The 15,988-nt window shown below is 52.4% G+C and overlaps 1 protein-coding gene across 1 annotated transcript in view; it reads right to left on the bottom strand.

Moving 5' to 3' along the window:
* Positions 1 to 4,520: 4,520 nt before the first annotated feature.
* The window catches only part of Sppl3 (signal peptide peptidase like 3), a 105,623-nt gene continuing 94,155 nt past the window's right edge, over positions 4,521 to 15,988 (bottom strand). Inside the window, exons 4-11 of the mRNA XM_028854792.2 lie at positions 14,915 to 15,034; positions 14,374 to 14,452; positions 13,313 to 13,425; positions 11,058 to 11,164; positions 10,464 to 10,627; positions 7,229 to 7,428; positions 6,614 to 6,723; positions 4,521 to 5,585 (exon numbers count right to left, since the gene is read on the bottom strand). Of these exons, the coding sequence (XP_028710625.1) occupies positions 5,514 to 5,585; positions 6,614 to 6,723; positions 7,229 to 7,428; positions 10,464 to 10,627; positions 11,058 to 11,164; positions 13,313 to 13,425; positions 14,374 to 14,452; positions 14,915 to 15,034 (965 nt within the window). The 3' untranslated portion in view covers positions 4,521 to 5,513. The remainder of the gene's footprint in view (positions 5,586 to 6,613; positions 6,724 to 7,228; positions 7,429 to 10,463; positions 10,628 to 11,057; positions 11,165 to 13,312; positions 13,426 to 14,373; positions 14,453 to 14,914; positions 15,035 to 15,988) is intronic.

The raw sequence follows: 15,988 nt of genomic DNA, 5'->3' as shown, positions 1-15,988 counted from the left end.
TTGGACTCTGAGTGTCTTAGGGACACAATCAGCTCACATGCACACACACACACACACACACACACACACACACACACGCACACGCACGCACACGCACGCGCACGCACACACACACGCACACACACACACGCACACACACACAGGAGGTCCTAGTTGTAGGCAGTTGTGAGTCCTATGGGTGCTCGGAACTTGGTCCTCTCTAAGAGCAGCAAGTATTCTTCAACACTCGGCCACCTCTCCAGCTCTTTAGATTTCGAAGCCGGGGACTTTGTTTTTGAGTTGTGCCTTACGGAGGTTCATGGGGGCCCTTCCTCAGCCACACGGCAGAATCCCAACTCTGCTGTGCTCTGTCTGCTTGGGACTTGACCTTTGTCATTCTCAGGAGGGTTGTGTGGACAGGGGCTCCTGCCCCAGGGCAGACTTGGGACCCTTTTCAGTACCACTGGGACATCCTCTCGTTTTGTGTTTAAGGTTCTGCCTGGCAGGACTGAGGGCCAAGCGGCTCTCACTGAGGTCTCAGCAGCAGCCGCTGTCTTCCTTCATATTGGCCATAGGAGCCCTGCCGCGGACATCAAATCTGCTAGGACCCTGGCTGGCTGGGCACATGTCCCGCTGCCTCCTTCCTGGGGAGTCCTGGTCTGTGAGAGGCTTCGATCTCATGGTTGGGAAAAACAATGCTGTTCATACGTACAGTAGTTTAGAGATTTGTTTTTTTTAACTGTGTGTGTCCGCAGGTGCAAGGACCTAGGTGTGGCATCCCCCTGGAGCTGGGGCTGTGCGGGGCCCCATGTGGGAATGTTTAAAGCCTCCTCTGTATTGGTGGGTGGAAGTCTTCTAATTCAGTGATCCTGGTGGTGCGGCTGGTCGATCTATGACACTAATAGCACCTACTGCAAAGGACCCTGGGGAGCCGGTACTGATGCCTGGTGGCTGTCATTCGCCACTCACTAGATTTCCCTAGGTTGACAGCCTCATTCCTCCTGTCCTCTGTCCTCAGGGTCTCAGGCAGAGACCTGGTTCCAAGCCAGGTCTAGCTGTGTGGTCCTGGGCTGCACTTTGTGTCTCTCCCATGGGCGTGTGCCAGCGCGAGGCAGGGGACCTGGCCCTCGTGGCCTGGAATGCTGGCAGGCAGCCATCCTGCTTTGTCCTATGGACACCCACTGCTCTCATTCCTTACGGGGCGCAGCCCCCCCTCCCCCCGCCCCGCCCACTGCTCGGGAGACTTCCCCAGCCTTGTTTCCATCCCTGTCCAAGAGCCTCCCTCCTGTCCTGCCTTCCGTCTCTGGGGGGACTCTGAAAAGCTGGGGCTCATGGATGGCGACCCTCAGTGCCTCTGTTGCCGGAGAATCAGCACCAAGCTTCACATGGTCCACTGAACAAGAATGTGGCTGACTGAACAACCAAACAACAGGAGGCAGAGTTGGGAAGATCTCTGAGTTCGAGGCCAGCCTGGTCTACAGAATGAGATCCAGGACAGCCAGGGCTACACAGAGAAACCCTGTCTCGAAAAAACAAGGAAAAGGCATGGACAACCATTCCAAGCTTCCATGCTGGAATCTGTAATTCTTTTGATCGTGTAATGTTCTTTTGATTTTTCGAGACAGGGTTTCTCTGTGTAGTTTTGGTGCCTGTCCTAGATCTCGCTCTGTGGACCAGGCTGGCCTCGAACTCACAGAGATCCGCCTGCCTCTCTGCCTCCCGAGTGCTGGGATTAAAGGTGTGCGCCACCCCGACAATCTTGTAATGTTCTTATGTAGGTCACCACAGCTAGTGTGACTCAAATACCTCAGGCAACAGGCACTGGTGTGACCAGCTCTAAGTGCCACACACAGGGCTGTCACAGCCTCTTGGCAGGGGAACGGCTGACTTCTGAGCCCTGTTGTGGTTGAAGGTTAATGGGTCGCAGGCTGCTGCGGTGTTTTTCCGTGGTGGCCATTTATGTGACATCTCACAGGAGCCCTGGCGTCTGCACCAGCCTGTCCTTCAGTCCTCTCTTAGCTGGCAGGTCTAGCCCTGCCCCACGGGGCTGGGGATGTTTTGCTACCCAGAGAGCAGGGAGCAAGTCATGGGATCTTCCATTGAGCTCAACGTGGAGCCGTGGAGCCGCCGTGTGGCTGTCCCTGCTCGAGAGCGACCCCCACCGACTTGACGGCCAGAGTAAGGGGGCAGGGCCGGGTGTTGGCGGTGGCGCACGCCTTCAATCCCAGCACTCAGGCAGATCTCTGTGTCTGAGGCCAGCCTGGTCTATCTACAGAGCGAGATCGAGGGCAGCCAGGGCTACACAGAGAAACCCTGTCTCAAACCCACCCCTCCCCCCAAAAAGTAAGGGACTAGGATGTTAAACCTGGTTTGCGGGAATACCCAGTGCTCTGTATTGACACATGATTGAATGTCCTGTAAGGACAGAAAGGATCTTGGGGGTGTCTCAGGGAGAGCAAATGGAGGCTGATGCAAATCCGGGCAAGTCTGAGTTTCGTTTCCACTCCCCAGCAGCAGCTAGTCTGTAGATGCTGTCTCCAAGTTTCAGCTCAGTGCTTGTCTCTCCTGCTGAGTCATTAGGGGCCACCATACCAGAGATACCTCACTGCCACGGGCCGGGCCGGAGAAATGGGCACAGTGGTGAGGCTGAGCGGCGTGCCCTGCAGAGGGAGCGTGCACGCTCCTGTCTACACGCCTTCAAGAGGCTGTTTAACAGCAAAGGACCCAGGCTTGATGCTCAGCACCCACGTGGCAGCTGGCAAACACTTCTAATTCCAGTTCCGGGGGAACCTGATGCCCTCCATGGCCACCAGGCACACATGTATTGCACATACATACATGCAGGAAAAAACACCCACAGACATTTTTTAAAAAGGGGGCGTTTGGAGAGGACTCAGATTTGCTTCCTAGCACCCACAAGACAGTTCACAACCATCTGTGACTCTAGTTCCTGAGGCGCTGGAACCTTCTGGCCTCCATGGACATCAGGCATGCATGTGGTGTGCCCTGAAGACCTGCAGATAAAACAAACAATATATTTTTAAAAGCCCATTTAACTTCTTGCTCTGAAGAAATGTGCCTCCCATGCAGCGTCTCCCCACGGGCTGACCTGGTGAGCCGGAAGGAGCTGTAGAGACTCAATTCTATTTTCAACACTAGTGACGAGACCAAACCCCTCCCCAACACCCTTGTTTCTTGTGGGTACAGTAGCCAACCTGGGTAAGGGAGGGAGGCCTGTGCTGCCCGGGACCCCACAGCCCCAGCTGTCCTGTACAGGGAGCTGTGTGGCACACCTTTTGCTCCGAAGATGGCGACACCATGGCAGTCTGAACGGAGCACGCCACGCTTTGGGGCGAGATGTTTATCAGTTCACCCATGAACAGGTGTGAAAGCAGCATGCAGGTTTTTTGGGGACCAGACCTGAGACTGGTGAAGACCCTGCCTGACAGACCTGAGAACGTGTCGAAACCTTCCACTGAGTGACCAGGAAGAGCAGGACAGGGGTGTAACAGGCACAGGCAGGGGACTGCGTCTCCCCAAGGCCCCCGCTTCCCTCTGATCGCCCTCCAGAACTGGAGGACCTCCGGGCATCCGCCAAGGCTCCTGGGGAGTGCTTCAAAGGCTCCGCAGACAGGCTCGCAGAGGGACACTGAGTCAGAGCGGCACGCGAGACTTCTTCCCACAGACTCATGCCAAAGAGACAGGTCGCGCTCCGCGGTCTGCAACTGAAACTCTGACCACCCGCCAGGCCCTCCTGGCCCCTCCGGGTGGGCGCATAGCGTGGAGTCCCTGCCCCTCCCCACCAGCACCCCTGCACTAAGCCGTGGGCTCTGTAGACAGTGGGAGCCTCGGCACTGTGACATGGCCACCATGGGGCCAGAGTTGCAGGTGACCACAGGGGACAGGGTTCCCATCAGTCTCTGGCACAGAGGGAGGAAGTTAGAGGAGGAGCCCAGCACCAACCCCCAAAGTGAAGTCAGGACAAAGGCTAGAAAAAGGAGTCATTTATTAGAGACAAAACCCGGCCCCTCAAACCCTTCAGCAGAATGACGATGACGACAGCGGCCGGCGTCCTGCTCCGCTGGGGAGATGGGGACGGCGGCCGGCCCCGGGGTCCACAGCACCAACTCCCTGCACAGGCAGGCCAGGCTGGCGGCGGCGGCGACTCCAGGAAGAACAGACTCCGATCCGTGCCCGCCGTCCGCGCTGAACCCAGGCAGTTCACCAGGCTGACGCTGACGCTGGGCACTACCGTGCCCGGCCCTGCGGAGGCCGCAGACGGCACAAGGCCAGGATCGGAAGCAATGATACAGCCTGCTTCAGCCCCAGCTCACCAGCTCGTGGATTTTAGTCCCATTTTCAGAGAGGCGACTGACATCTGTCCCCAGTGCCCACAAAGGTCACCACAGGTGAACCAAGACTGTAATCACCACAGCAGGGACAGGACTGTGTTGCTTTTTCCTTTTTGATTTTTCTTAGAGTGAGGGCATGGAAAATACAGCGCACCAATGAAACGAAATGTCAAAAAAAATACAAAAAAATAGAAAATAGAAAAATGTATTTACAGGTAGTACATTACTATGATCAGAAAGCACAGACACCTGGCGGCTATAATACATGCACTGGTTCAGAGGCGATTACTAAAAACTTCGAGGGAGAAGCCTGTAAAAAGAAGAGGGTCAAAAAGTCCAAACTTTTTCATCCCTAATTCGCTACACTGATCAAAAGAAGTGGCGTCCCCCGAGCTCAAGAGTCTACCGGTTCAACGCGTCCACAGTTCACAACTGCAGGGGACTCTGGGGGAGACAGCAGCCCACGCAAGGAAGCCATAGTCAACTGCTCTGCATGCTCAAACCACAGCAAGCCCTGTCTGCTACTCGGCATGATCTTAGCAGGGTTAGTGGCTGCTTACTCATAGCTATCTATGTGCGCGTGTGTGTATATATATATATGTACGTATGTATAAAACCGTGTCCACACTCACTGCCAACACGGCTGGACAGTCATTACAACAGCCTCTTAGGTGTACGTTGTAAGAAGTCATGTCTGTGGACTGAATAAGTCACTTCACACCACAGAAAATATTTAATAAATCCAAAAGAAAAAAAAGAATAGGAGGACAGACCTTCTGTCCCAGGTCTCTGAAATGGAGTCCCCCATAGGAACTGGTCCCAAAGTTTTGGAGAGTTCACTGCAGACTTGCGTTCGCTATTTTCCCGTCCTTTTAGTGTTCAATGCTCTGAACAAGTCCTGGCCGCCTGGAGTTGTTAAGTCAGTCCGCTCTGCTGCTCCCGCAAGGAAACAGTCCGGTGCCGATCCATAAAACCCCGGGAGGGCAGTGGCTTCTGGAAGGGTCCGCGCTGCAGTGTGCAGAAGAGAACGGTTCCCAGGCAGGCAGGCTCGGCCCCTCCTGCAGACACTCCCCAGTCACACTGCTGCTCCTGTGAGGGGCAGGCCAGCTTTTCGAGGAAACAAAACCGTGAGGTGAGAGAGAAGGGCGATGATAACATCCTGGTCACTTCCCTCGTGATCCATCATACTTCCAGGAACCGGGAGCTGCTGGACTTGGAGTGGAATGGCTCAGACCACATCCTTCGTAAATCACCCTGGGGGCAAGGGACAGGGATGAGCCAGGGTCAGACAGGAGGCACCAGTCCTTTCTCCTATCAGAATGCTCTGTGGCCATCACAGAGCATCAGCCTTCCTCACTGCAGAGGCCTTGGGTATGCAGAAGCTCATCTCCGGGGACTCCTCACACCCACCCCGAGCCCCGAGGGCAGTTCTCTCTCGCAAGCATGTTCATGAACCTCTATCTGTTCCTTATCTGTAAAACCAGAGACTGAAAACCTGGTAAATAAGGAATCACTCTTTGGGCCGACACAGGTATACACGCACGTGTACACACACACACACACACACACACACACACACACACACACACACACACACACACACATCTTTAGGGTTGTGCACAGTCAGCAGGTGCATCCTTGTGAGTAGGCCAGCCTGGGCTACATTGTGAAACCCTGTCTTTATCTTTAAAAAGAAAAAAAAAATACTCTAAATTAGGAGACTTGGGGGACAGGGGCCATATACTGCCTTAACAGTAACTACTTATTTAGAGTCTACAGTGTGGATGCGGAGCACGTGTGTGCCCAGTGCCCATGAGTCCTAGAGAAGGCGCTGGATCCCCTGGAACTCGAGTGGTAATACAGATGGTCTTGAGCTGCACACAGTGCTGGGAAATGAAGCTGGACCCTCTAGAACAGCAAGGACTCTGAGCACTTTCTCTCAAAGCTGATAGTAAAAGCCACCAGGGGCAATGGGGCCTCTGGTTTGTTTGGTACCTGGGTGATGCACACTGATCCTGGGGCCTTACTGAGCTCCAGTCCTTGCCAAATGGTGCTAAGCTGCCCAGGCTGGTCCTGAACTCTCAGTCTCTGAGTGCTGAGGGGACAGGACTGCCCTGGTGCCCGTGGCCGAGGGCACCTGCTGCAATCAAACACCAAGTCCCAGCGGGGTGACTCGGGTGATTTCAGCTAACCACTGGATCATGACCCGTGACGATGCAGGGACTTCATCAGCCCTCCCTGTGGTTACGGGGTAGCCACCACTCGCGTGTGCGTGTGCTCACCTTTAAGTAGGCCATGGTGAGGAGCGGTAATAAGGTAAATGGCACCAAGTAGAGGAGAGCGGGCTGGGCGGCTCGGTGGATTCGCGATGCGACCGTCGCAGTGAGCAGACCTAGGCCAGAAGACATTGTTAACGGGTAGAATTGTTGTCATGGAAACAGAGGCCAGTGAAGCCCCTCCAAACCCCCATGCCTGGCTCACAGCCCGCTCTGCGGACGGCCTCCTGAGGTGAGGACAGACTTAGGATACTCGGCAGCCTCACAAGCTTGCCTGAGCCTTCTCTCAGCCTCTACCTGCTAGATGGGGGCACTAGCCTGACCCCTCAGGGTCTCAGACTGACAAGACCTCAGGTGTACGCCAGGTCAGTGAAGGCCCCCCCCGCCCCCCCCGCCCCCCGGCTTCTTTATACGCACTCTGCAGGGGACAGGGACAGGGAGAGCACGCACACACATTGTTTCTATTTCTGGCCTAGTGACCACTGCTGCTTCCTGTCTGTGGTCGTGTGTGTGCACCGGAACCCCCCAGGACCCCTTGGGTTCTAGGCAGCAGTTCCTGCCCTTGCGGTCTCACTGAGTGGAGGGGGAGGAGGACTGGCCGCTGTCCTGCCGGCCTCTCACCTACGAAGTACCCGATGAGGGTGCAGTGGAAGTAGGAGACCTTCTGCATGCGCCCCGAGATGTTAGCCGGGCCGGGGGCGCCGCACGAGTCACCACTGGCCTGCTTCTTGTAGTTGTCATAGCGAAGGACAAAGCACAACAGGAGGCCGGGCATCACAATGTCCCCGATGCCCAACATGGAGAAGTGGCTGCCAGTGGAGCTGAAACACAATGCCACAGTCAGGGGCAGCGCACTCTACAGTCTCTGTGCTTCTGTCTCGAGTCTGTCAGCTCCTGGACACCGAAGGAGCTCCACTTGTCTCTTGGTTTGAGACAGGGTCTCACTGGAGCCCTGGACTCACAAGTTGACTTGCCTCTCCCCCAAATCCTGGCACTAAAGGTGTGTGCTACTATGCCCGGGCCAAAGCTGGTCTCAAACCAACCCCGCTCGCTCCCGGGGCTCCTGACTGCGGGGATTGCCGGCAGCACCACTAACGGCAAGTTCAACATGAGCTTCTCAAAGGCAAAGACCTCAAAGCACTGGCCTCGGCAGTCTCCAAGGGAGCTTCCAGGGAACAGTGAGTGCTGGGTGACCCCTTACGGGAATGTCACCATCTGTGACCCATTCTCTCCTGAAACCAGCTATCCACATGTTACAGATCACTCCGCACACTTGGGGAGGAAAGGAGGAAGCTCTCTACTGAGAGAATAAAAAAGCACGAGGCGGACTGTGGCTAACGTCCCAAGAGGCACCGACAGAATAGAAGGTGTCACTAACTTAGAGACGGCTTAGGCTTGGGCACTCCACACACTGTCATCCCTAAGTCTCTTTCGGCTCTTGGGCCCAGGCTGCACTCTGAGCAGTTGAAATGCACAGGAGCCTGCAAGTCTGGTCCCTCGGGCAAAGGAGAGCCGGACAGCGCAGAGTGGGGCCACTGCAGCACGCCAGCGCGGGTCTGGAAGAGCTGCCACCCGGGCTCACCCTGCCCACCAACTCCATCATGCTTCTCTTGGGAAGAGCGCAGGGGACCTGGGGGCTGTGACCCTGCACGCAGCTGGAGTGTTTTGTTACGGGACTGGGGGATTACAGCTGGTGAGTCCTGGGGAGCAAATATTTATACCCCAGGAACCTAAGTTCTCTCTAGCAAGCCTTGTTATCAACTGCTTACTTCTGATACTTTGCAGGCAGCCCTCTTGGCTAAATTCTATGTGTGACTTAACGTCCCCTGAGCAAATCTATTCAGAAGCCCTTCACAGTGTCTCTACATTAGACAGAGACTGACACCGCACACCGGTTGCCAAGACTGCTTCACTGAGACTGTTACCATGAGAACATATTTTTACAAATGTCTCAAGAAAAAAAACCCAGATTTTGTTCATTTCAGCCGACTGTAAAAAGCAGAAACCGCAGCGACATGCCGCTGTGTGATACATCAGCACCCATGTCAAGGTGGAGGAGGCAGCTTAATGTCTCTATGGTGCTGTGAATGAGAAGGGCCAGGGTGACAAAGAACGTCATCAGAAATCACGTGATGGTGCCAGGCCAGCCGAGAAGCTGAGCAACAGAAAGGCTGTGCGCAGTGGGAAACGGGCCCTGTCCCAAGGCCCAGGAAGGGAGGGGAGCCTGGGTCTCCTCTCCGGCATCAGCCAGGTGGCTGGGGAGAAAAGGTGCCCCTGGCCTCCAATGCAGCTGGGGCCGTGGCATGACAGTGCCTCCCGTGTGCCAGGACAGCTATGGAGACAGCTTCACTCTGCACTCTTCTGTCTCAGAGGGCTTAGAACCAGGCCAGATGAGAGGGGGTCTGAGTTGAGAATGAGCTACTCTGAAAACTAGGACTAGTCACATGTCACACAGTCTGGGGATGGCTGGAGGAGGTGGCCTGGCTTCAGACCACGTCAGAAGTGCCCCAAGGACGGCAGTCCTGTGTTTCTGGTGAGGACAGGTGACATCCTCCACACAGGACGGTCACTGCTGGTGGGATGTGACAGTGCTGGGCTCAGTCCTCAGCACAGAGCTGTTTGGACAGACTACTCTTTTTTTTTTTTATTCTTTTTATTTATTTATTCATTTTATGTATGAGTGCTCTGTCTGCATGTACACCTTTATGCCAGAAGAGGGCATGAGATCCCACTAGAGATGGTTGTGAGCCACCATGTGGGTGCTGGGAACTGAACTCAGGACTCTGGAGGAGTAGTCAGTGCTCTTAACCCCTGAGCCATCTCTCCAGCCCCCCGGACAGACTACTCTTGACTGCAACAACCTGGAGACTCTAGCCAGTGGCTCTCGGCCTTCCTAACCCTGCGACCTTTAACACAGCTCCTCGTGCTGTGCTGACCCAAGCATAACAACGCTGTCGTTGCTACTTCATGACTGTAATTTCACTACCGTTAGGAACCATCAAGGAAAGATCTGACAGGTGACCCTGTGAAAGGGCTGTTCAGCCTTCAGGTTGAGAACTGCTGATACAAATGTAGTTGATTTAGATAAAAAAATGGATGTCTACAGAATATTCCAACAGCTGTGGAATACACATTCTTCTCAGTAACCTATCAAATTTGAAAAAAAGTCAACCACTGGCCAGGCGGTGGTGGTGCATGCCTTTAATCCCAGCACTCAGGAGGCAGAGGCAGGTGATCTCTGTGAGTTCAATGCCAGCCTGGTCTACAGAGTGAGTTCCAGGACAGCCAGGGCTACACAGAGAAACCCTGTCTCAAAAAACCAAAAAAGAAAAAAAAAAGTCAACCACATCACATTTTAGGCAATAAGGTAAGTCTTAATCCTGAAATAATTCAATGGATCTTCTCAGGTCATATGAGAATAGAATCAGAGGTGAATAGCATAAAGACTACACAACCCGTGTCCTGCCCGCTAGGCTGTTTGGATACTTGGCCCCAGCTCATGGCTCTTTTCCAAGGTTGTGAAGCCATCAGGAAGCAAGGCCTAGCAGGAGGAAGGGGCCCTCTGGGGCAGTGGTGTGGCATCCTGAGGGACTCTGTTTCCTTGGAGAGAGAACAAGCCCTGCCCCAGGCTCCCCACACCAGTGGTGAAGCTGCAGCCCTCACGGGCACCTCCCTTGCCAGGATGGACTGCGCCCCCTTAGATCGTGAGCAAGATAACCCTGTCCTCTCGAGGGCCTCGGTGGGGATTTTGTTACTGGATTACAGAAGACAGATGGATTCCCATGACAGGGAAGACACACAAGAAGGCAGTATATGTTCCTTCACTGCAGGATGGGGACCCACAGGCCAGCCTTACCTTGGGAAGACCAATTTCCCAGGTAAAGACAGGCGAGGAACATCACGGCCGACGTTGGGTCCGAGGTGGAGTTTCCGAGACAGAACGTCAAGTGGATTGTCAGCGGGCTGCGTGGCCACCTTCACCATGACATTGCTGTTGAAGATGTAGGCGGAGAAGAACACCTGCCCAGACGGAGAGACGACTCTAAGAGAAGCTGCAGGCCACCCGAATTAGCCAGCAGCACGCTCTGTTGTCCCAACAGCTCGGAACCAGACCCGTAAGGCTGGTCAAGGCTCTGACTGCACGTCTGAGGGGAAGAGAATTCTCACTCCCGCGCTGGCCTGCATGGCGCTGCGTCTTCCCACTAGAACGGAGTGCTCCTGTGCAAGAGTGCTCCCAGCCTGTTGCCCCACCACCCACGCTACCTACTGTATTAGGGAGGCCGCCAACAAGGGGACAGATGTGCCTGTATATGCTCAACAGCTGCAGCCCTGGAGCAGCAGGACTCACCCGAAATGGTCGGCAGCACGTCAGTCTTTGGGTATTTATCAGCCATTGCTTCAACTAAACTCAAAGGAGAGCGGGCTGCTGCTGAGGCAGACACTCACTCACCCAGAAGACGTCGTAGATGAGAAGCCCTGAGAGAAGCAGGCAGGAGACCTTGAGGCTTGGCAGGCGGACGAAGGCGATCATGGCAACACAGAGACCCATGGCCAGAGCTGGGAGCAGGGGTAAACATGGGGATCGATCAGTCAGCACGTGGGTGGTAGGTTTCTTCCCACAAGCTCTTGACCACCCAGCCCTAGAGTCTGCAGGAGTGCTCTGAGCTCCTTCCAGACAACTGTTCTCCCCGCGGCAGCCCATCTGGACTGCTGGGATTCCGGGTAGGTGACAGCTTTTATGCTACCCCACAAAGCTGGGCTGTCTGGAGCCCCAGGAACTGGGCCAGCTTTAGCTACAGGCCTGGAAGACCCCTTCTCACTCCTGTTTCTCAACACCACAGGTAGAGCATATCATCCTTGTTAAGAAGTCAGCTTAGCTGGCCAGAGTGGCGCACACCTTTAATCCCAGCACTCAGGAGGGCAGAGGCAGATGGATCTCTGTGAGTTCAAGGCCAACATGGTCCACATAGTGAGAGACCCTCCCTGTCTTCAAAAAAGGGGGGGGGACTTATTCAGAGTCACGTCCCCTTACTTCATTTAGACACACAGTTCCAGTGATTCACTCTTCTCCCTCCACGGCACTTCCTCCATCAATTCATCAATATTTGCGACATTCTAACCTTAATATTTGTCAACAGCCTTCTCTCTGGCCACCTTCCTCCTGTTTCTCTGACCTGATTTACACAAACGTCCTTTAAAGCCCGTCTCTTAAACTGCGTATAGCAAAAAATTAGTCAACGTTAGTCAAGGATTTCTAAACACACAACAGTCAAAAATTAATAATAAAAAAAAAAATCAAATGTGACAATTGGGAGGCCAACAGTGTGTCCCCCCACAGCACCTCACGGAAGCACTGGTCATGACCACGTGCACTGGACGGCTCATGTACCATGCAGTATCAATGGCTGTGATCTGAAACCCAGCAACTGAGCAAGCAGACCCAGCATTTTCATGCACAGGAAGTTTTCTTTCTGCTCTCACAGAACAATGGTTAAGTCACAGACATGAAGACTGTTCTACACCATCATTCTTAGTGTTAATATGCATCAAATTAGTTTTTGGATTGTAACATGTTAGCTGACTTGAGCTTTATAAATAATTGTTAAATGAATTTTGACTTGGGATCAGGACACAATCGCCAACAGTTTCTGCTTTGGCCCTGAACACCCTCTGCCATTTTGTACTGTGTTTCTGTGAAATGGCATTGTTGGCGCCCTGATGATAATAAACTCGAAGATACTGATCAACTCTGAAAAACACCAAGGGTATTCTACACATCTTGCAAAATGAAACATTCACCATATATAAAAGTAAATAAGCACATCCATTTCATTAGTATGCATGTTTTGTTTTGTTTTTATTTATTTATTTATTTTGGTTTTTTTGAGACAGGGTTTCTCTGTGTAACTTTGCGCATTTCCTGGAACTCATTCTGTAGACCAGGCTGGCCTCGAACTCACAGAGATCCGCCTGCCTCTGCCTCCAGAGTGCTGGGATTAAAGGCGTGCAGCCACCACCTCCCAGCTAGAATATAGCTTTTTAAAATATTTTAACTTTTAATGTTTATATCATGGGTGTGCAGATGCCTGCAGAACCAGAAGGGGTGGTTGGCCTTGAACTCACGAGACCTTCCTCAGTGCTGGAGTTAAAAGCACGTGCTGTCTGGTCTACAGGAGGAGTTCCAGAACAGCCAGGACTACATAGAAAAACTGTCTTAGAAAAAACAAAGCACGTACCACCATGCCTGGCTCAGACAGCAATTGTAAAACTCAATATTCTAGCACACCCCAACCCAAAGCTATGCTAATTCAGTATAGCAAAACATGCTGAAACGACAACAGAGAACATGAAAACTTTCCGTTGTCTGCTATAGCACCGTGTTTCTGGGACAGAGGACTCGGGACTGCGGCAGAGACGCTTCAATTATAACATGCAATAGGCGTCGTTTCGAGCACGGGTGTTTTAGGCAGGGACACTGTTTTCAGGACCAAGGGTCTGGTGAAGGCACCTGGTGCTGCACCACGGGAGCACACTGTCAGAACACTGGAGCACCATGTGTCTGGTTCTGAGCTAACCTCTAGTCACGGCACGGTCAGGAACCTGGTGATTTTACAATTCACTGCTCACGTGGGTCCCGGCCCCAGCTGAAGTCACAGCGACCTATGAAAGCACGCTAGGTACAATGACCACTGTCGAATTACTCACCGTCCATAAGGAGCCAGTGGCCGGTAAGAACCCAGATGAGGACGAGCATGACAGACAGAGAGAAGGACAGCAGCTCCGCAGCAGTGAAGCGCCCACAGCAACCGAAGGAAATCCTGGGGAACACACATGTATCGGGGTGAGGGGCACGCTGCGTTCAATAACCAATGCTCCTGTGGCTCTTGGTGACCGGAGCTCAGAATGGCTGAGCAGAGCTGTAGGAAACACCTAATTACCAGGGAAACTAAGACCCAAGCTTTGTTGGAGTCATCTAAGAAACACTCAGCAATTACTCTTTACCTCTCGTTTAGAAACGCATTTCATGTCTAAGATTTACACTGTATGGATTACTATGATTATGTGTGTGGGGGCCAGGGGACTACTGTCTGTCCTTCCCCTTCGGATTCTAAGGATCAAGCCATCAGGCTAGTTCAACAGCACTGGTACCCCAGAACCACTGCGCTGCTCTGACAGTATGTTTTTATACTAACTTATCAACATGGGTTTCCCCACCTCAGGCTCTGGGAGAGCCGAACATAAGGGAAATCCTATTCTTAAGAGAAAAAACCAAGAGAAGGAACAGATTCCATTAATTTAGCAATGATGAAATAATTAAGATTTGTAAGCTGGGAGGAAAATCTACTTAGTCACCACTAATTTCTGGAAAATCAGCTGCCATCACTGATCAATCCCAACGCCATCTCCACCAGCACACGGCGTGGTTACATGAGCAATGGTTCCTGGAGGAGAGGGTGCGAGCACACTGGACAAGGCAGCAGTCTATGCAGCTCACCAGAGAGCAGCAGGGAGGGATTCTCAAGTCAGTCACTATCCCCCCTCCCTCCCTGCTCAGGCCTTCCTCATCTAGCTCAGCAGGAAGCAGATTCCAGCCATTCCCACTTCTGAACATGTGTCTGTGTCCCTCTGTGTGACGGTGCGAAGGGGACATCATCTTCCAGTTTCAACAAGTGCGGCCAAACATCTCAATCCCCAAATCTCTGGCCGTCTGTGTATTGCAGCCAATCCCTGTCACTATAACTCAGAGGAAAGCCCTAAGAACTTACTTGTTCTGGGGTGAACAGGGTCTTGTTAAATACTGGCACATCGGGAGAAGAAGGAAAGCAAAAGCTATCGTTGCAAGAACTAGGGAAAGAAAATACGTTTCATTAAAAAATATTTTCTTTACTAATTACAGGAAAAATGGCATTAACTCATGTAAAATAGTTTTCCAACATCTCTTTCTTGACAAGTGGGAAAGTTTCCTAAAGACTTTTCTTAGTCTCTTAACTCAGTAGGAAAGAGTAGGCAAAGGGGGAGCCCCCCGGTGACCCGACCTCTGTTAGTTTTTGCAGAGCTTGAACACACAATGAAAAGCTGGCAGCTAAGGACTTGACTAGCTGTCAGTATTTCTGTCTGCAAACGCGCTACTGGAGGACGCAGCAGCCACCACGCCTGCCGAGACCTTTGCGCACCTGCCACAAGTAAGTCCCGGCGTTCGGGGTCACCAGAGCTGCCCACCCTCCTTTCAGATCGCACTCACAGACGGTGAAGACACAACTCACAGGGCACGGCTTCTTCCCCTCAGCACACTGGAAGCTAACTTACCTGCTGTACATATTGTGAAAACTACTTGAACGGAGTCGAAGAAGAAGAACATCACTAGGAGAGAGACGGACGCTCCAATTGGCAGGAACAGAGCTTGGGTGGAGTCAATGGTTTGGATACCTGGAAACAGGACAACAGGGCACGTGAACCACTGACTTCACAACAGCGACGATGTCCATGTACCACCCCCTTCATAGTGTACTGTACAAACTGAGTCTTACACAATGAGCTGACATTACCTTTTCCAGGCTTAAAAGAAGAGCTCAGACATTTTAGAATCCATTTATGTTGTTTTCATAGCTTAAGGATTTTTAAGACTTTAACTGGAAAGTAAGAGAGCATCAAGGAAATACCTCAGTATGTGGCCAGAACAGAATTCATCTACCTCAGAGTATAGAAAATACTAAAATGTATTTTTTAAAAAATATTTATTCATTGCTGGGCGGCGGCAGCGCACACCTTTAATCCCAGCACTCAGGAGGCAGAGGCAGGCGCATCTCTGAGTTCGAGGCCACCCTGGTCTACAGTGTGAGTTCCAAGTAGCTAGGGCTTCATAGTGAGACACTGTCTCGAAGGGAAAATAAAAAACAGTAATTTCCCGGAGCTGGGGAATAGCTCAGTTGGTAACACATTGCTTTTGGAAGCCCAAGCACCTGAGTTTAATTCCCCAAATCCCACGTTAAAGACAAAACAGAACCGGTGCAGTGGTGCCCTCGGGATGCCGGCACTGGGGCAGGGACAAGAGGGGGTCTGGGGCGGGATGTCAGCGACTGCTGAGCTCCATGCCACCTAAGGGAGGTGGACGGCACTGTTGAAGTGACAGCTAAGGTTGTCCTCCAGTTTAATACACAAGCACACATGCTTACATACAGGCATTAAAATTTTTGGGGGATGGAAAGAGGGCTCAGTAGTTTAGAGCACTTGTTGCATTTACAGAGGACCCAAGTTCAGTGCTGAGAACCCACATGGCAGATCACAAGTCTGTAACTCCAGTTCCAGGGGACTTACATGCTCATGGTATGTGTATATATATATATATGTGTGTGTGTATATATATATATATATATATATATA

This window comes from Peromyscus leucopus, chromosome 23 (genome assembly GCF_004664715.2).
Source record: "Peromyscus leucopus breed LL Stock chromosome 23, UCI_PerLeu_2.1, whole genome shotgun sequence".
Classification (NCBI taxonomy): Eukaryota; Metazoa; Chordata; class Mammalia; order Rodentia; family Cricetidae; genus Peromyscus; species Peromyscus leucopus.
Note: the sequence above shows the minus strand (reverse complement) of the source record. Positions and strands in the feature narration are given on the sequence as shown.